The sequence below is a fragment of the Lonchura striata genome, chromosome 20 (assembly GCF_050655825.1).
Source record: "Lonchura striata isolate lonStrDom1 chromosome 20, ASM5065582v1, whole genome shotgun sequence".
Lineage (NCBI taxonomy): Eukaryota > Metazoa > Chordata > Aves > Passeriformes > Estrildidae > Lonchura > Lonchura striata.
Window position 1 is genome coordinate 14,621,341 of NC_140722.1, and position 19,622 is coordinate 14,640,962.

Here is a 19,622-nt window from a genome sequence, read left to right on the forward strand (position 1 = left end):
ATAATTTGGCAGAATCAGATGTTCAAAGGATTGTCTACAGAGGCCTTTTTAGACAGCTTTGGTAGGGAGCAAAAGGGAGTCAGCAAAGATTTCCTTCTGGTTTGCGTTTCTTTGCAGTGTCCCAAGTACATTAAATTGAACAAAACCATGTGAGAAGATTGGGCTTTGTTGCTCAATGTCAGCTCGAACTGAGGCAGGCAGAGGAGCTGCTACATGATACAGTGGCTGGACGAGGCCTTTGTTGAATTCCTGACAGTTATTGATATGCCACTCTCCCCGAGACAATGCAGTGACATTTTCCATCTCGCTATGAGCCTTGTTGAGCAAAGACCTCCCCAGAAAAATCCCCGACATCATTGTGGTCAGCGGGGATTAACGATGGGGATGAACCATCCACATCCAAGGCTGGAGCTGCTTGCAGCAGGAAGAGGGGACAGAAACGGGGCTGTTGGCTCAGAGCAGCTTCCCAGAGGGTCTGGGAGGCTCGGAGAGAGCGCTGGGGCTGGGGCTGGAGCAGGGCTGGAGCAGAGATGGATCAGGGCTGGATCAAGGTTGGCTCACAGCTGGAGCAAGGCTGGAGCAAACTCAGCAGCTAAAGGCACATCTGCTCATTTTTGCATGCAGAATTACACAGGTGCCTTCAGCAAATGGCACTCAAATCCTCCCCTTTCCCAAATTTGAGTGGTATTGTTCCATGGATGGAGTGCAGAATGAATTTGATTTCTGCAGAGGTGAGATGATGCTTTTAATCGTGCCACGCATTTCAATTTTGTTTAGAAACCCAATCATAGCAGCAAACCAAACAAGAAAAGTCTCCTTGTTTTTGGAATGATGTTATTTGTTTATCTGCCAAAGTGCTTTGCATTTCCTCAGGTCACAGACCAGCCCATGTCTGGCTGTGTTAATATTATAAGAGTCGGGTAAAAGCAAAGTTTAAGAAAAATCTTTCAACTGAAAGAAATAGGATCTTAAAGTCCCAAAATAGAGTCTGGAAAGGTACACATCATGTCTGGCTTCTCTTTCCCCTTGTGGCAAATGTGACTCAAAGGAGTTGGGTTTTTTCCAGCTTGATCTGTATACAGTTTGGGGGAGTTTTATTGTGAATAGGTCACCTTATAATGCACAAAAATATTTCCTCCCAGAGTTCTATATTCATAAATCTTTCTTGATCCTCGCTCTCTCGAAACTGAAATCCAGATGATTTTGTTTTCTCCATGGAAAGAAGAGTGAGAGAGAGTGAAAGCACCCCTTGGTGTGGGGCTGCTGCTCCCCTGGAAGGGCTTGGAGGGAGCAGCTCCGATGAGCAGAACACAGAGATTTTGGATTTTAGATCTCTGAAACACAGAGATTTTAGAGCAGCTTGGTGGTTGCTAAGGGAGGAAACAATGAGTTTCAAAGTTAGTGTTTTAAAAAACATTTTAAATCTTCATTTCTCACAGTTTAAGGGTCAAATTTATTCCTCCTTTGCTTCTCCAGAGAAAAGATCGGCGCTGTGGTTAAATATTAAAGCAGCTGCCTGGGGTAGTGGAGGTGTTTATTGACAGTGACAATCTTCAGCAGGTCAGTTTTAAGAAGGGACACCTCTGAAGTGTAGATTTGATGTATTCATTCATTCATTCTTGCTCACAGTGATTTTTCTCTACACAAAGCAGCACACATCCCTGTCCCTGCCGAGCAGGGTGAGCATCACTGGTGCTGGTGAAGAGAGAGCTGGTGTGACATGACTAAAGCTCTTGGTGGTGAAGATGAGTGTAAAACTCTGATTTTAGAGCTCCTGGAGTGTTTCTGTGAGCTGTTCATCTCCATTTTTTCCAATTTTAAGTCATCCTGCTGTGTTCACAGCAAGTGAAAGGTAGATGGAAATGGTTATGGTAAATGATCACCTATATTAGCCCTGAAAATGCAATTAGCTCAAGGATAATCCCTTTTAAATGGGGACATTTGACTTTTTTTCATATATTTTTTCTCTTTTTATTTGCATTTTATAATGCTATTCTGAATTTACAATTACATCATCCTACAGCATTGCCATAATACCATCAATTACTAAAAAAAAAAAAAAAGTAATTTTCTTCCACTGACCAGACAACTGATTTAAAATCTGGTTCTGTGGAGGATCAGGAGGCCTTTTACTGTGTGTTTTATGCCCCTGGGCCAGCAGATAATACAGACAGTGCCATATGAACAGGGAATCAGTTCCTCTCTTCTTTAAGTCTGTGTGCATTTATACAACACACACCCACAGACATGCACTTTATTGGACAACCATGAGCAGTTTTGGCTTCAGAACTTATTCTGTAGATGAGCAAACACCACTTAAAATTACTTTTAAAGGTGGTCAGTATTGAACCCTGTGTATGTAGCCAGTTCTGTTACAGCTGCTACTGACTGTGCTCACTGGGGGCAGATTTTCTTTTGTAATTTATTATCTGTTTTCCTCCATTTCAGTCTCCCACCCATAACTCTGGGATTTTGTTCTGCCAGAGCAGAGGGGAGAGCACAAGCTGCTTTGCTGTGCCTGTAATAACCCTCCTGTCCAAAGGATGCTCGTTGCTGGATCCACCCAGAATTATCTGTCAGGCATGACAATAAACACGCTCAGTGCTCAGGAACTGCTCTTCCCCTTGTGAACACAGGATGGGTTTTGGTGGTAAAGGCTTTGCACTGAAGGGCAGGAAATGCTGGAGTTTGGAAGTGCCATACTTAGGGCAGTTTGTGGCTCCCAGTGGATCAGCAGGGGCTGATTGCTCCATCAGTGCCTGTTCCCAGCAGATCTGTCATTTTGGCCTCTGCTGCCTTTCATCTCCCATCTGCTTTACCCATTCCTAAATGTGCCTACGGCTGCTGCTGTGTTTATCACATTCCTGGCCCTCCCTCAGTACCAGCCCTGGCACTCCTGCCCCTCCCCTGGCTCCCAGAGCCAGCTGAAGTTTGCACAGAGCCTCCTGCCCCATTTCCATCCTCCCCAGCCCCGGAACCGCGGTGCCAGCGAGGTGTGGGAGGTGCTGGGCTGGGCTCTGCAGTTTGCTCTTGCTCAGACCCTTCAATGGAGCCATTCATGGAGCTGTTCCTGCCAGGGGAGGCTGCAGCCCAGGCCGTGGCTGGGGGTCTCTGGGGCACAGCCCCTGTCTGTGCTGCCTCCAGGATGCGTGCTGGATGAGCAGTGATAGCTCTGCCTTTGTGCTGGAGGGAGGCTGCCAGCACTGCACTGATGCTGCATGTGGTCCCCTTCCAGGGGGGAATTAATCCTTCTGTGCAAGGATACCTCCTGCTGACTGCTGAAAAGAAAAAAGAGGAAAAAAACCCTGGTTTGGCCATGAATACCATTAGCTTAATCTTCCTTTTCTCTGATCTTCCAGTACTATTTGCTTTGTATGGCTTCATCAAGGTTTTGTATGTGGACAGAGTAATTGAAAACAAATTTAGCATGTCTCAGACCATAAAGTTCCCTTTCAGCTCAATCCCTGGCTATGTGGTAGATAAATGTCTGGTTCTCATTTTTGGTTATGTGAGAAATTTAGAATGGTTTGATTTGTAATTTTGGACGTTAATAAAGGAGGAGAAATTTCCTTGTCTCCCTCTCTATGGAGGCATTCTGGTTTCCTTGCAGCAAAAAAAACCAACAAAACAGAAGAATCTGTGTCCTTGAGGCCTAGAAACCCCAGGCTCTAAGGTCAGCTAAGACATCCTTGTGCTGTTCAGTCCCAGATCCAAAATGCCATCTCTACCTGTACAGGTGGTGCTTTAATACAGTGCAAGAAGAATGGTTTTAGGTGAACCAGCACCTGGGGGAAGGATGAGTTCAAAGAGCAGCGAATCAAAGCCAGATACCCACGTTTATCTCTGCATGTCTGCAAACCTCCTTGGTTTCCTGAAGGCACTGCAGGCCCAGTGTGTGACACAGGTTTTTCATGTCTTGCCAGCTGCACGGGTACATGGAGAACAAACCCCTGGGGCTGCAGATCTTCATCGGCACGGCGGACGAGCGCATCCTGAAGCCCCATGCCTTCTACCAGGTCCATCGCATCACGGGCAAGACCGTCACCACCACCAGCTACGAGAAGATCATTGGCAACACCAAAGTGCTGGAGATCCCCCTGGAACCAAAAAACAACATGAAGGCAACGTGAGTAGATTTCTTTTTGTTAGCAAGGTTGAGGTGGATTTCATTGGCACTGAAGTTCTGGCTCTTTGGAAAGAAGTCATTGAAAAGGACAGTGATGCTCTGGAGGGACTCCCCTTTCCAGCACGTTGGGGTGGTTTATGAGGGCAAGGACCCTTTGACAAAACCAGCTACAAGCACCTGGGTTAAAGCTGCTGGTGACCATGCAGCACTTCTGCTCTGTATTCCAGTTTCTGCAATCACAGAGTGGTTTGGGTTGGAAGGGACCTTAAAACCCACCCAGTGCCACCCCCTGCCATGGCAGGGACACCTTCCACTGTGCCAGGGGCTCCAAGCCCCGTCCAACCTGGCCTTGGGCACTGCCAGGAATGGAGCACCCAGTGTCTGACTAATCCATCATCCTCATGGTCACAACGGGTTTGTAGTGCACTCAGGAAAGGAAGACTCGAATCTCAAGTCCTTGTGCTGCTGGGACAGGAACAGGGGTGGGATGCATTTTACAGCATTTAATGGAATACAAAACCTCTCTTCTGAACTCAGTCAAGTGCTTTGGCCGTGAGATCTCCTCTTATAATAGTTTAACAGAAAAGCAAGTACAGGCACATCTTGTCTGTATTACTCCTTCCAGTTTTATGGAGGCAGAGGGATGAAGTGGGCACCAGTCTGAAAACTTCAGCCTTGAATGTGTGCCAGGCATGAGAGTGATTGCTCTGCAGAGGGAAGAGCTGTATCTCCATCCTTCAGAGGAGCCTGACAAAATTGGCAGAGCAGTTTTGTTTTTAAGCCCCCCTGCTTCATTGCAAAATCCACATTCTTTCTTCATATTTTCAGAGAAAATATACCTCATTCCTAACAAGGAACCCTGGAATAATAAACCCCTGCACATATGCAAGGGCAAGGAACAGTGTGGGTGTAGGAAGCAGCTTGGGGTTTATACTTCCCCAAATGTGATTTTAATTCATATCAAGAGAAGAGAAATGATGTGTTTTTAGAACTGATATCAAAATGGGCTGGCAGTGCCTGTTTAATAGCAGTGCTCACTGCCTGCTCTGAGAACTATTGCTGAGCTTGACAAATAATTGTCACACTTTCCTAACACGGCATGTTTGCAAGGTTCCACTGGACTCTGGAGAAGCCAGCCTGCACTTACACCACATATTAAGTTGCAGTGCTGATTTAAGCAATCCTAATCCTTCCATTGCTGCTCAGCCCCATCCTGCTCCCTGCAGCCTCCCTTTGTGCAGGGACACAGCGAATGGGAGAGTGAATATCTGCTCCTGCCTTGCCTGGGAGCAATGTCCCTGGGCTTTGGAGGATGACACAGGCCAGGCTGCAGAGTCCACCCCGTCAAAAGGAGGAGACAGCAGTCTGCTCCCTGCTTTGGAGCTGAATTCCTGTGCCTGGCTGGTGCAGGCAGTGGGATTCTGCATCAGCTGCTGTGATTCCCCACGGGGATCAGCTGCCCTGCCCAGGTGTGGGAAGGGCTGCTGGGCTTTGGGGAGAGCTGCTGATGGAGGCTCCAGCCCTGGGCAGGGCTCTGCCTTCTGCTCTGCTGTGCTTAGCACTGGGGAAACAAGATTTGGGGTTTCAGGGCAGGAGCTCTGCTGTGCTTAGCACTGGGGAAACAAGCTTTGGGGTTTCAGTGCTTGGAGAGCAGCTGCTGCTGTGGCCAGGGCGTGGGGCGAGGTGCAGCAGCATCCCCCGGGTGCTGCACGGCAGGGGTTTCTCCCCGGGAACATCTGGATCCTAACCAGAGCGAGTGCTTCGAGCAGCCGTGGGCGCCGAGGCCGGAGCCCACCCCGGGCAGGGCTGTGAGGCAGGGCTGTGTCTGCGTTTCTCCTGCAGCATCGACTGCGCGGGGATCCTGAAGCTGCGCAACGCGGACATCGAGCTGCGCAAGGGCGAGACCGACATCGGCCGCAAGAACACGCGGGTGCGCCTGGTGTTCCGCGTGCACATCCCCGAGCCCAGCGGCAGGATCGTGTCCCTGCAGGCGGCCTCCAACCCCATCGAGTGCTGTGAGTACCCCGGGCTGCTCCCCGGTGCCCCGCGGGGCCCGCTGCTGCTGCGTGCCTGCGGCTCCTCCCTGCAGGCGCGCACAGGTTGGGGGTGTGATGCTGTTGAGGCAGGGCGGTCTGAAGGGAATCCAGATCAGAAGGTTTGAGAGTAGAACTCTGATTTGTTTCAAATACATATCTCTTTTATAGACAGTATCACAGAATCGCAGAATAACGAGCTTGGAAGAGACCTCTAAAATCATCAAGTCCAACCCATGCCCTAACACCACAACTAGACCATAGCACCAAGTGCCACGTCCCGTCTGTTTTTTAAACATATCCAGAGATGGTGATTGCACCACCTCCCTAGGAAGACAATTCCAATATTTTATTATTCTTTCTGTGAAAATTTTTTTCCTAATATCCAACCTAAACGTTCCCTGATGTAGCTGAGGCTGTGTCCTCTTGTTCTGCCAGTGCTGCAGGTGGAAGAGATCGACTCCACCTGTCTGCAGCCTCCCTTCAGGAGCTGTGGAGCTGTATTGTCCAGACACATTCTATTGGTCCTGAAGTAAAAACATCTCAAACCATTGGTGTGCAGTGAACGATGCTCAGTGGCAGAGCTTATCTATAAAGGATGTGAACAAGAGAGATAAAGAATTATTTACATTATTTCCCAACTGCTTCCCAGGCTTCTGCCTGGTTAGAAACTTTCATTTTTTCTCTGACTGAACTGAGAATACCCACAGGGGCAGGCAGCTCTTCAGGGGGCTTGTGAGGACAGCAAGCTCCGTGCTGTGAGTTTGGGGGCTTCTGCAAAGTTCATTTATTAGTGCATTGCTGCGTGGTGCATTTATTAGTGCATGTGTCGGTGGATACTGCTGGCTCTCGGAGCAGCGTGGGGCTGCGTGCAGGGACACAGCTGTGCTGTCCCCAGGCTGTCTGCTTCCCTGGCTTTATTTCCACTGGAGGCACAATCAGAACCTGTCCTCCACAAACTGGCAGGTGGCTGGAGGTTGGATTCAGACTGGGCTGGCTCCAGGCACTGTGGCCAGTCCTGTGTGCCAGGGGAGTGCCCAGGTCTGGGCTGAGCTGTGGCAGGAGCACAGCTGAGATGCAGGGACAGCTTTGGTCCTGAGGCTCAGGTGCATTCCGGTCATTGTTTCTTCTAGCTGTCAGTGCCAAAGGGTGCACAGCTCAGGAGGCTGAGGGAGGGAAAACACAGGTGGTTCTGGTATTCCCCTGGGGGACAGAAGAAAACTGGCAGTTTTGATTTTTGAAGTGCAAATCCCATAAGTGTGTGAGCTCAGAACCTGCACCTCCCACTCGTTGTAACTGACTGGATCCTGAGAAAGAGCAGCCTCTGATGAGGCCCCCGGTGTCACAGTCATTTCTGGAAGGGCTCTGCCCACTTTACTGGTTCCTGTGCATCCTGTGATGCTTTTTGTTGTTAAATGGTGCCTTTTTGGTGGTTTGGGGATTTCACAGATAAGTAATGAACAGTTTTCCTCTGCCTTTCCTGAATGAGTCACCCCTTTAGCAGAACCTGTCTTGCCATAAGTCATGTGAAGAAAGCCATGGAGTCTCTCACGTGTGAGTTGTGTTTGAGATGCAGACGTTGCTTAAATACAACTGCCTAGAATGAGAGGAGCCAGTCCTGGGTGGGAAATCAAACTGGCTAGTGAGTTACTGAAGGCAGCTTGTTAAAAAGCAGTACAAGTGAATAACCCAGGCAAGGCTGGGAGAGGATGATGGCTCTGGATGGTCTCTTGGCAGTGTTTCTGAGGAGGTACCGACTGCCAGAGCCTTTCAGCAGCTGAGTGAAGCCTCTGGGCTCTGTGATGGGGCAGGGACAGCCGTGGGAGTAGCCACCACCTCTGTCCATAGGAAATTGTCCCGTTCCTCCATGGGAGCAGATGGCTGAAACAATAGTGGCCTCCACCCCAGACGTGTCCCTGCTGGAACAAAGCTCCATTTGCCAAAGGAAGCGCTCAGCGAGGAGCTCCCGGGGTGGGGAAACTCCAGGTGGAACTCCTACACCCTGTGGGCAGGAAAACAGCACCGGGCAGGGGCAGGCTGGCCCTGGATCCCGCAGGGAGCCCCACAGATCATCCCCCACCTACTCACATTCTCCTCAGGAAAAGCAAGCATGAGTAAGCCAGGCATTCCCACAATGGCACCTTGTATTTGTGCCATCTCTGCATTTCAAGCAGAAATCCAGGCATGGTTTGCAGAATAAATCACATTTTTCTGAGCTGTATGCACACACCTAATTTGCCTGTGCAGTGACTGCTGTGGCAGAGCCTTGGTTAAAATGTTGAGGCATTTATTCTGAGATGTCTTTGCACTGAGGAGTCTTAGGGGTATTAAAAAGCCAAGAGTGGAGATACCAGTATAAGTGGCTTATTGTTAGTGGGTTTTTTTATAATAAAAGTATTAAAATGTTGGCTGCATAGAAGACAGCAAAGCTTCTGCAAGAAAAAAAGTATTTGATCCCCCAGGGAATAAAATTAAACAGTTTTATTTTTGGAATAATAGATATAAAGGCAGTTTGGGGAGATATGTTAAGGACTGTGCTTTTCTGAACTCAAGGAAGCAGGGAATGAAGTGATCTGGAGTACAAAGCCTCTGCCATTTAGTGTGTATGTTGCAGTTTTAGCACTCTTTTTGCATTTCAGTGGCCCTTCCTGATCTCAGCCTGGTTCTGGGAAGATAGTTAAAAACATCAGGGGGCTCAGCCAGCATTAGCAGTGCAGCCTAAATCTCACTAGAGGTGGTAAGCTCAGCTTGTCCCAGCTCTGCCCACCTTGCAGGGCTCCCAGGCACTCCCAGGTGAGCTCAGGTGCCCTGCCAAGAAGGGGCCCTGGGGCTGGGGGATGTTTTCTTCCCATCCCACCTTCTGTGCTGCTGGGGTTCACTTTCCCCCCCTCTGTTTTCTGGTTTGTTTGGGTAGTTTTTGGCCTGGCCACCTGAGAGCCCTAATCCCAGGGGCTCTCCTCAGGACCCCTCCTGTGTGGTAGCAGCAGTGACCCCTCTGGGAGAGCCTTGGTGAGCAGCAGCTCCAGGAGCAGGGCCCATTTCCCTTCCCAGGGCTCCCCCAGCACTGTTGCTACCAACAGAGTATCCCAGCTCTCCTCCCCAGAAGCTGATCCCGAGGAATTCCCACCAGTGTCAGCAGATCATTAGCTGCAGTGAAGCAGGAACTGTGAAACAGCTGCTTTTCAGAGGGCTGCTTGATTCCACCTCATCTGTGTCACATTCGGCACTCGACAGATTTTCGGAGGGGATTTCACAGGTTCAGAGCATCATCCGGAGCAGTTCCTCCCCAGGCAGCAGTGTGGGAGGATGAGGGGGGTGATGTGCTGTTAAATGATCAGTCCTGCCTTAAAGTGGACCCCAGACCCAGACAAGCCTGCCCAGTCCAGCAGCTTCTTCCTGCTGTTGCTGTTGATTCATCCTGAAGCCCCCGAGGAGGCAAAGGCGTTTGAAACCCCTCTGACAATTGGAGCAAGGGGCCGTGGCTCAGGCAGGTGAGGAAGCCACGCAGCCGTGGGTGTGTGCTGGAGGGTGACAGATCCCTTCTGCTGGTGCAGGCTGAGTGGGAAGGGGCAGCGAGCCCCTCGGGTGGGTGGGATCAGAGCCCGTGTCCTGCCCGGCCTGGCTGCTGCCCCTCGGGGTGCCCAGGTGTCCATCCCTGCTGGTGCCATTGCAGCTGAGGGGTGTCTGAGCTCCCCTGTCCCTGGAGAGGTTTGGCACTGGCAGCCCGTGGTTTTAGAGCCACAAGGATGGTTTCTGTGACATCAGCTCATCCCTTTGCTGTCACCAAGAGCTGGAGCTCAGTTTTGGGGAGTGGGTGGGCTCTGGTGCTACAGAAATTGCTGGCACAGGGCTGCCCCTCCAAGAGACAGATTTCTCATGACCTCTGGGAGCTCAGGCTGGGTGCCCCAGTTCTCTTCCCCTCCTCAGCTGAAGCATCCTGGAGCAGAGAAGGAGCAGGATGGAATCCAGGGCAGTAGGGCAGCTTGTTGTGCTCCGTGCTGTCAGCCACCAAAAACTGCTTCATGCAGATCTCAGTGTGTCCTCCTCTGTGCCCCAGTCTTTATTCTAATGAATCCTGTTAGACCTTCCCAAAGCCTGTCACAGCTCTTGCTTTGTGGAATCCGTGTTTGCTGACTCCGAGCTGTGCTCGTGAATCCCTTAAAATGCAAACTTGAATTGCACTTGGCACGAGAGAAGGAGACTAAAATCTTGGTCTTATAATAGATGTTCCAAGGTGGTAAAAAAGCAAAACAAACAAAACTTATTGCTAAAGAACCGTGTGTCCATCTAGAGGAATGTAAATAGTTTCTATTATTGACCGTATTTTGTTCCATTAAATTGGGTCAAATTTCTTATTTCCCTTTAATCAATTTCCCTGGAAGTTTCCTTTATTTTTCTCTCCTTCTAGTAGATTTTCCCATAATATTAGACAATCTGAGCCTATGATTTGTGACACATTATTAACTACAGAGGAAAGAGCTAGTCATGTAAAAGAATGTTGTCTTGGCAAGGCAGCGAGTGCTTTTCCTCAGCTGGGAGTTGTGCTGCTTGGAGCACAGCAGCGGGCAAGAAGGAGCCCTGCTTTATTCAGATGGAAAAACAGAAACAAATGGTCTCTTTGCACTTGGGAGATACCTATTTGCAAGTGTAACCCATAACCATGATTGTTGTGGGAGCGTCATGGTTGCTGGTTGAATTAAATTGATTTTTTTCCCCCCTTTCATTTCAACTTCAAGACAGTCACACAGTTGGCTGCAAGCGCAGCTGACAGAAAAGCTGCTGCTTTCTCTAAAGAACATCTTCTCCCTCCTGGAGCACAGCATGTAAAAGCTAATTCTGACACCATTTGCAACCGAACTATTTCAGTCTTTCAAGCTGCAGGCAGGGCGAAGGGGATGCCTGCCCCTCCTGCAGGCTGCCAGCCTTGCTGTGGGCTGAGCTCCTGCTTGCCTCTGGTCCCTGGGGCTGCTGGTGGGACAGCAGCCAGCAGAGCACAGCGTGTGGTTGCTGAGCAGCGTTTTGGGGAGCAGGTCCTGCAGCAGGATGGGGGAAATGCTGGGCATGCCCACGGAATGGCACAGAGAGAACCCAGCCGTGCCTTCCTGCCACTCTGCACAGGCTGGCTGCAGTTCACAGAAAGCATCCCACTGATCTGACACTGCTGCCACGGCTGCTTGTCACTCCTCCCCTGCGAGGACACCGTAAATTATCTGCAGAGGAGGAGGTGGAGAAAAGCTCTCTATTTTTGGTGCTTTTTGCTTGGATGGCTCTGCACAAACTGCTGATTAAGTCTTGCTGGCAGCAAATTAGAAACTGTTGTCAGTCACACTGCGTTCTTCTTTTCAGAGTGTTTAGACCACATTCTCAAGGTTTCCCCAGGAGGGCTGGAAATTAGCTTTATTTACTTGGTTTGAGCATCTTCCACTGCTCCATGCTCCTACCAGGAGGGAAATTATCCTGTCCCTCCGGTCAGAAATTTGCTTCTCTCTAGGGTGCTTTGCTGATGTCTCCCTGGCTGCTGGAGATGTCTCCTGCCCTTGGTCCTCCATGGCTGCCCAGCCTTTGTCTTTCCCCACCTCAGAGCTCAGGATGCTTCGGGGAGTGATGGAGAGGACCAAAGTCTCTCAAACATTAATGAGCTGGATAAGTGTTGAGCACAGCAGCTCTGCTCCTGTCAGTCCTACCACAGGCAGCTCGTGGTAAATAAACCCAGTGTGACAGCAGGAATGAAATATTTGCTTTGGCTCATTGAGGTTTGCACCGAAGTGGAAGAATTAATCCCATAACAAATGACACCTCAGCTATTGCTCCCAGGGGTCAGGGCTCCTTTAGCAGCAGACATCCTGCTCTATCTGCTCTTCTCAAACCCAGCAGGAGTCAGTGGCTGGGTCAAGAGCCTTTGGAGGTTTGGAAAGACATGTCAGGGGTGGTGAGTCCCAGCTTGAAGGCTTCCAGCAAGCTGGGCTGAACTGGGGCTGCGCTGGGCAGGGTAAGGACAGAGGTGTGCAGAGTAATTGTTCTGGTGAGGCCACTGCACTGGGGTGCCAGTTGTGACCCCACCTCTTAAGCAGCCACATTTTGGATTACTGGCTTGTGAGTTAATCAGAGGTAGCAGTGGCTTTGTCCTCATGGAGCTGCAGGTGAGCCTCAGTCCTGCTCCTCCTGACCAGGTGCCCAAGGACAAAAGCTCTGATGTCCCACTGTCAGCAGTGGGACAGCAGAGAACCTAAGCTCTGGAGTCAGGTGTTGGAGAGTGTGGAGGGGCTCCACTCCAGCAGCAGTTCATCACAGAATTACAGAATTGGCTTGGAGGGGACCTTAAAGCTCCTCCAGTCCCACCCTGCCGTGGGCAGGGACAGCTCCCACCAGGCCAGGCTGGCCAGCTGAGACTGTCCCTTGTCACCTCCCAGCAGCAATGGGTGGCACCCTCGTGGGGGAGATTTGGAGCTGCATCAGACTTCTGCAGCCCATCAGTTTTCTCAAAATACTCTTTTTTATTTTTCCCTGAAAGCCAGATCTCCTCTCTGCTGCAACAGGAGGGGTGTGGGGATACTGTGGGGAGGCGAGAGCCACCTTTGCCTGCTTGGGCAGGTGTGCATCCCCTGTGAGCTGCCCAGGGGTTCAGGCCATGCTCAGCTTCTCTCCAGCTGCTGGCACAGGGCAGAGGGCTGGAGCTGGCAGGAGTGGGTGGGCTGTGGGCAGCAGGGGCTGCTCAGCAGGCTGAGCCCCCTGCAGCTGCTGCAGGGCTCTGACAGTGGCTCCCTTTCTGCCTGGTGTCACTGCATGCATTGTGTTTCTTGGCACCACGAGTCCATGACATCTTGATTTGCAAACAGTCAAATAAAACAGAAAAATAATGTCCCCTGTTAATAGGTTGACACACTGCTTCGGGCCAAGTGTGAGTATTTCTATAGCATTTGCTTTGCTGCCTTGTGTCAGTAACTGTTGCTATTGAAAGTAAACACCCCAACTGGTTAAATCAACAGTGTTTTGTTTATTCAAAGCTCATAAACTCCAGTAGCTGTAGGTCACTTTATGAAGTGCCAACCCCTGGGGGAAGAGAAGGAATAGTGTGAAATTATTGCATGCAGTGCACCCATCATGAGCCTTAGAGGAAGGGGATTTATTAGCAATTAATATTTCTTGCAGAGGAAAAAAAAAATAATCCTACTGAGGCAGCTCCACACTGAACCCTGAACCTCTGTACTGGTGGAAATGGGGAAGGGGGTGAAGCCTTCTTACAGGCTTCGGTGAAGAAAGAAACTTTGGAAAATGAAAATGACTGGGGTTCTCATTGTTAGAAAAGGGTTTCGGACCACCCAGAGGGAGGAGGAGAATTCTTCAAAGGTGAAACAGGCAGGGGAAGCCTCAGTGGGTGTGTGGGGAGCCCAGCTGGAATTCTCAGCTGGGATTGCTCTGCTGAGGCACAGCAGGTCCCACCCCTGCTCTTGTCTCAGGGCTCACTCCTGGGCTGCCCTCGGCCGTGCCAGGAGCAGCAGCTCCAAATGGAGCTGAGATGGGTCAGGGTCACTTCCAGGCTGAAATTTGTCCTTCCTCATGCAGAAAAAGCCTTGGAAACCACTGATCTGGGATGGCAGGTACCAAGCCCTCTATTAACACAACAAAGCTGGAAGGAGATGTAGGTTAATCTGGAATTTTGATGACTTAGGGTGTTTTGGAAGCAAAATTTGGTGATTGAATAGGAATAAGGAGTGTCCAGAGCATTACTTAAATGTTTTCTCTTGACTGTTGTAGACATGCTTTTTAATGATTGCTGTCTGCTCTTAAGCCTTTGAGGTTACAGAGCTGTCTTTGTGATAAATCCAATTAGGAACCCATCAAAAATGTGAGTATTTTGGGAAATAAATTAATCCTACAGCCATGTGAAAGAAATTATCAGCGTCTTTGAAAGTAATCTGAATATATAGTTTTTAACTGGCAGTATATTAGCCCAGATGTTACATACTTGAAAAGAACAATGAGTCCTAAAGTAGTTCTAAATAGATTTCAGAAATGCCCTCTCAAATGGCTTAAGAAAGTTACAATATTGAATTGCCTTTATTCTTTACTAAGAGCAAAATCTGTCTCGTGACTGAAGGGTTCAGCAGAGCTGGAAAAGTTGCTGTGAAAGGTTTAATGCTTGAGTTTTCTCACCAAATACTGCAACGTTTTCTCCAGGTGACAAGAGCATTTTGTCTTTGTGAGGGCTGCAGGGCAGTGCCAGGTCGGTCAGAGCTGCCTGGGCGTGGGTCAGGCCAGCACGGCACATCCACATCACATTTCTCATTCTGCCTCGGCAGCCAGCGGCGCTCAGGAGCACACCAGAGCTCAGGGTCTCTGTCAGGGAGAGCTGGGATCCAGCCAAGGCAGCTGGGAAGGAGATGAGCAGGATCCTCTGGAGGCCCTTCCAGTTGGGGTGGATGAACCTGGAGGAGTCGGAGTGCAGGTCATGAACTCCAGCTCACCAGCCCCACGCTGCTGCCCACCTGCTCTGCTCACAGGGAAGTTCCTGATGTTTTCCAGCTGTCTGTGCTGTAGGGAACGGTTCTCACATCCCCACTGCCTGCAGCTCCTGCTGTTCACTAGCCAGCAGTGGGGATGGCTCTGCAGGACGCTCACCAGGGCTCTCCAAGGCTTCTCTGAGCATGCAGTGGCTGTTCTAATGGCATCAGAGGGAGGTAGCTGGAGAGATGGTGCTGAACTGGTTTTCTGGCTGGGGAAAGAGAGAATAACTTGCTAAAGTCACGCTCCAAATCGTGGCCAAGAACAGTAAAGACCTTAGAAAGCCTTGCTGACGTCCGTGTCCATCTGGATCCCACCTTACCTCTCCTTCCCCTGCCTTTTACAGCCAGCCTCAGTCTGTGACACAGGGCCCTGCTCCTCAGATGTTCAGGCTCCTGCAGAACACACCTGGGGAATCCCTGGGCTGCAGCAGTCCTGGGGTGGCCCCTCCTGACCACCCCTGGGCTCCGTGGCTGCCCCACCAGGGCTCGGTGCCCGCACATGGCGAGGGAGATGGAGATGGAGCTGGAGCTGTTGTTGGCAACCCCCCGTGCCAGCCCTGCCCTCTGGGATTTTGGACAGGAGGTTCATTTTTTTTTTTCCCCTCTGAAGGAATTCAGTGTTATTCAGTGGAATCCTCTGTGCAGGTGGAATTTTTGGGCTCTGGGGCTGTAGTGTGCCTGCACTTGAAAATTTGGCCGTTGGCTGTCTCGGTTCGACAAGACAGGAGTCTGTGAAAGAGGGCAAAGCCTCCTGTGCAATGGAGAACGGCAAACCCCCCTCCCTCTGAATTACGAGGATCTTTAAATTAAAAGGCTCTCAGGCAAAGATATGGGAGTGGGAGTAACAATTCTTTACTAGGAGAAAACTAGACAACAATTTAAAAAGGCAAATGCAATCGGTACAAACAAAACCAGTGAAAGGAAAAAAAAAAGTCCAGAACCTGCGGGGTGCCAGTATCAGTTCTACTGGGACAATTTGCTTCCCTTGCAGTGGCTGGTGAATTGCAGCTGCAGTGGTGATCTCTAGAAGGGTATAGTTTCCCTCTGAAGATCTGGTGGCAGTGGGGCCGGTCTTCCTCTGCGCCGGGGTTGCCTCTGAGCTCCGCTGCCGTCGCCTCTGCGCGCCGGCTGCTTCGCTGCGAGTGCCGCCGAAGAGAGAGCGAGAGAGAGCTGCTTCCCCAGGAATCCCGCGAAGAGAGAGAGAGGGAGCTGCTTTCCCCGGGAATCCCGCGCAGAGAGAGAGAGAGAGCTGCTTCTCTCGGAGTCCCGCGAAGAAGAGGGAGAGAGCTGCTTCTCTCGGAGTCCCGCGAAGAAGAGGGAGAGAGCTGCTTCTCTCGGAGTCCCGCGAAGAGGAGGGAGAGAGCTGCTTCTCCCCTCTGGGTGGGACCCCCTTCATTGAATCAGTCGAAGGTGTATACACAAACCATTGTCTCTGAGAGAGATAACAAAAAACCTGTCCAACCGGTTCGCCTTCGACAGATGGCAAATGGAATACAAGCTTATCTTACAACCCAGGACATTATCCACCCCTTATTCTATTTCCATCTGCACACCATGAAATCTTACACCCAGTTCTCTCTTAAGACCAAGTTTCCCTGTGGTACACAGCGGGTCTCCCCATCTTCCTGCATTACCCACCAAGTGTAACCAGGTCCTTGAGCAAAGACAATCCCACGAATGGGTTGGTCTTTGCCTGAGGTGGGATTAATCCAAACAGTTTTCCCTAAAATACCTTTCATATGTACTACAGGGACCTTATCTCCATCTACTGCGTGTAAGGGTTCTGACTGAGCAGGGCCAGCTCGACTGACAGACCCCCGGGTGTTGACCATCCAGGTTGCTTTTGCCAGGTTAATTTCCCAGTTTCTAAATGTTCCCCCACCAAGTGCCTTCAGGGTAGTCTTAAGGAGTCCGTTGCACCGTTCAACTTTGCCGGCAGCTGGAGCATGATAGGGAATATGATATATCCATTCGATACCATGTTCTCTGGCCCAGGTGTTGATAAGGCTGTTCTTGAAATGGGTGCCGTTGTCAGACTCAATTCTCTCAGGGGTGCCGTGTCTCCACAGGACTTGCTTTTCCAAGCCTAAGATGGTGTTCCGGGCAGTGGCATGAGGTACAGGGAAAGTCTCCAGCCATCCAGTGGTGGCTTCTACCATGGTCAGCACGTAGCGCTTGCCTTGGCGTGTCTGGGGCAGTGTGATGTAGTCAATCTGCCAGGCCTCCCCATACTTGTACTTGGACCACCGCCCACCATACCATAGGGGCTTCACTCTCTTGGCCTGTTTGATGGCAGCACACGTCTCACAGTCATGGATAACCTGGGAAACACTGTCCATGGTTAGATCCACCCCTCGGTCTCGTGCCCACTTGTAGGTGGCATCTCTGCCCTGATGACCTGAGGCATCATGAGCCCATCGAGCCAGGAACAACTCCCCCTTATGGTGCCAATCTAAGTCTATCTTTGACACCTCTATTTTTGCTGCCTGATCTACCTGCTCGTTGTTTCGGTGCTCCTCATTAGCCCGACTTTTGGGGACATGGGCATCTACATGACGGACTTTCACCGTCAGCTTTTCCACCCGAGAGGCAATGTCTTTCCATATATCAGCAGCCCAGATTGGCTTTCCTCTACGTTGCCAGTTGGCCTTCCTCCACCTTCCCAGCCAGCCCCACAGAGCATTGGCTACCATCCATGAATCAGTATAAAGGTAGAGCTTTGGCCACTTCTCCCTTTCAGCAATGTCCAGAGCCAGCTGAACGGCCTTGAGTTCGGCGAGTTGGCTCGATCCACCTTCTCCTTCGGTAGCTTGTGCAACTTGGCGTGTGGGGCTCCATACGGCTGCTTTCCACTTCCGGTTCATCCCTACAATGCGACAGGAACCATCAGTGAAAAGAGCGTAGCAGGTCTCTTCTGCTGGTAGTTGGTTGTATGGTGGAGCCTCTTCAGCCCTTGTCACTTGTACCTGCTCCTCATCATCAGTGAGACCAAAGTTTTCACCTTCTGGCCAGTTCGTAATTATCTCCAAAATCCCAGGGCGATTCAGGTTTCCAATACGGGCGCGTTGAGTGATGAGGGCAATCCATTTGCTCCATGTTGCGTCAGTGGCATGGTGGGTAGTAGGAACCTTTCCTTTAAACATCCACCCCAGCACCGGTAGTCGGGGTGCCAGGAGGAGTTGTGTTTCTGTGCCAATTACCTCCGAGGCGGCTTGAACTCCTTCAAAGGCAGCCAAGATTTCCTTCTCTGTGGGAGTGTAGTTGGCTTCAGACCCTCTGTAACTTCGGCTCCAGAATCCCAGTGGTCGGCCTCGAGTCTCCCCAGGCACTTTCTGCCAAAGGCTCCAGGACAACCCATGGTTCCCGGCTGCAGAGTAGAGCACATTCTTGACCTCTGGTCCCGTTCTGACTGGGCCAAGGGCTACAGCATGAGCGATCTCCTGCTTGATCTGGGTGAAGGCTTGTTGCTGCTCAGGGCCCCAGTGGAAATCATTCTTCTTTCGGGTAACCAGATAAAGAGGGCTCACAATCTGGCTATACTCAGGAATGTGCATTCTCCAGAAACCTATGGCACCCAGGAAAGCTTGTGTTTCCTTTTTGCTGGTTGGTGGGGACATAGCTGTGATCTTGTTGATGACCTCAGTGGGAATCTGGCGCCGTCCATCTTGCCATTTCACTCCCAGGAACTGGATCTCTCGGGCAGGTCCCTTGACTTTGCTCTTCTTGATGGCAAAGCCAGCTTCTAGTAGTATCTGGATGATCCTCTCACCTTTCTCAAACACTTCTGCCGCTGTGCTCCCCCACACAATGATGTCATCAATGTATTGCAGGTGTTCTGGAGCCTCACCCTTTTCCAGTGCAGCCTGGATCAGTCCATGGCAGATGGTGGGGCTGTGTTTCCACCCCTGGGGCAGTCGGTTCCAGGTGTACTGCACGCCCCTCCAGGTGAAAGCAAACTGAGGCCTGCATTCTGCTGCCAGAGGAATGGAGAAAAACGCATTAGCAATATCAATGGTGGCATACCACTTTGCTGCCTTGGTCTCCAGCTCGTACTGGAGTTCCAGCATGTCCGGCACAGCAGCGCTCAGCGGTGGAGTCACTTCATTTAAGCCACGATAGTCCACAGTCAATCTCCATTCTTTGTCAGATTTGCGCACAGGCCAGATGGGGCTGTTGAAGGGTGAGTGGGTTTTGCTGACCACCCCTTGGCTCTCCAGCTCCCGAATCATTTTGTGGATGGGGATCACGGCATCTCGATCCGTCCGATACTGCCGGCGGTGCACTGTCGAGGTCGCAATTGGCATGCGTTGTTCTTCCACCCTTAGGAGTCCTACTGCAGAGGGGTTTTCTGACAGTCCAGGCAAGGTGTTCAATTGCTTAATGTCTTCTGCCTCTACAGCGGCTATTCCAAAAGCCCACCTGAGTCCCTTTGGGTCTTTGTAATATCCGTTCCGGAGGAAGTCTATGCCTAGGATACACGGAGCATCTGGGCCAGTCACTATAGGGTGTTTCTTCCACTCCTTCCCAGTCAGGCTCACCTCAGCTTCCACCAGAGTCAATTGTTGTGATCCCCCTGTCACACCAGCAATGGAAACAGGCTCTGCCCCCACATGTCCCGATGGTATCAGAGTACACTGTGCACCAGTATCAACTAAAGCATCATATTTTTGTGGCTCTGATGTGCCAGGCCATCGGATCCACACTGTCCAGAAGATCCGGTTTTCCCGTGCCTCTCCCTGGCTAGAGACAGGGCCCCTCTAACACTGGTTATCATTCCTTCCCTGGGCATACATACTAGAGGTCCCTTCAAGGGGGTCTGACAGATCGTACCCACAAGCTTGGTCACGGGAGGTTGAGGCTACCTTCACTTTGGTGGAACTCCCCCGGTTAGAGTTTCCCTCCTTGAGTTGACGGACCCGTGCTGCCAGGACAGAAGTGGGTTTCCCATCCCACCTCCCC

At 50.8% G+C, this 19,622-nt stretch overlaps 1 protein-coding gene across 9 annotated transcripts in view; it reads left to right on the plus strand.

Moving 5' to 3' along the window:
* The window catches only part of NFATC2 (nuclear factor of activated T cells 2), a 92,202-nt gene that overhangs the window by 24,265 nt on the left and 48,315 nt on the right, over positions 1 to 19,622 (plus strand). For all 9 annotated transcript variants that reach the window (XM_085558321.1, XM_085558317.1, XM_085558318.1 and 6 more), the window contains exons 4-5: positions 3,924 to 4,126; positions 5,969 to 6,141. In XM_085558321.1, coding sequence (XP_085414447.1) covers positions 3,924 to 4,126; positions 5,969 to 6,141 — 376 coding nt within the window. The remainder of the gene's footprint in view (positions 1 to 3,923; positions 4,127 to 5,968; positions 6,142 to 19,622) is intronic.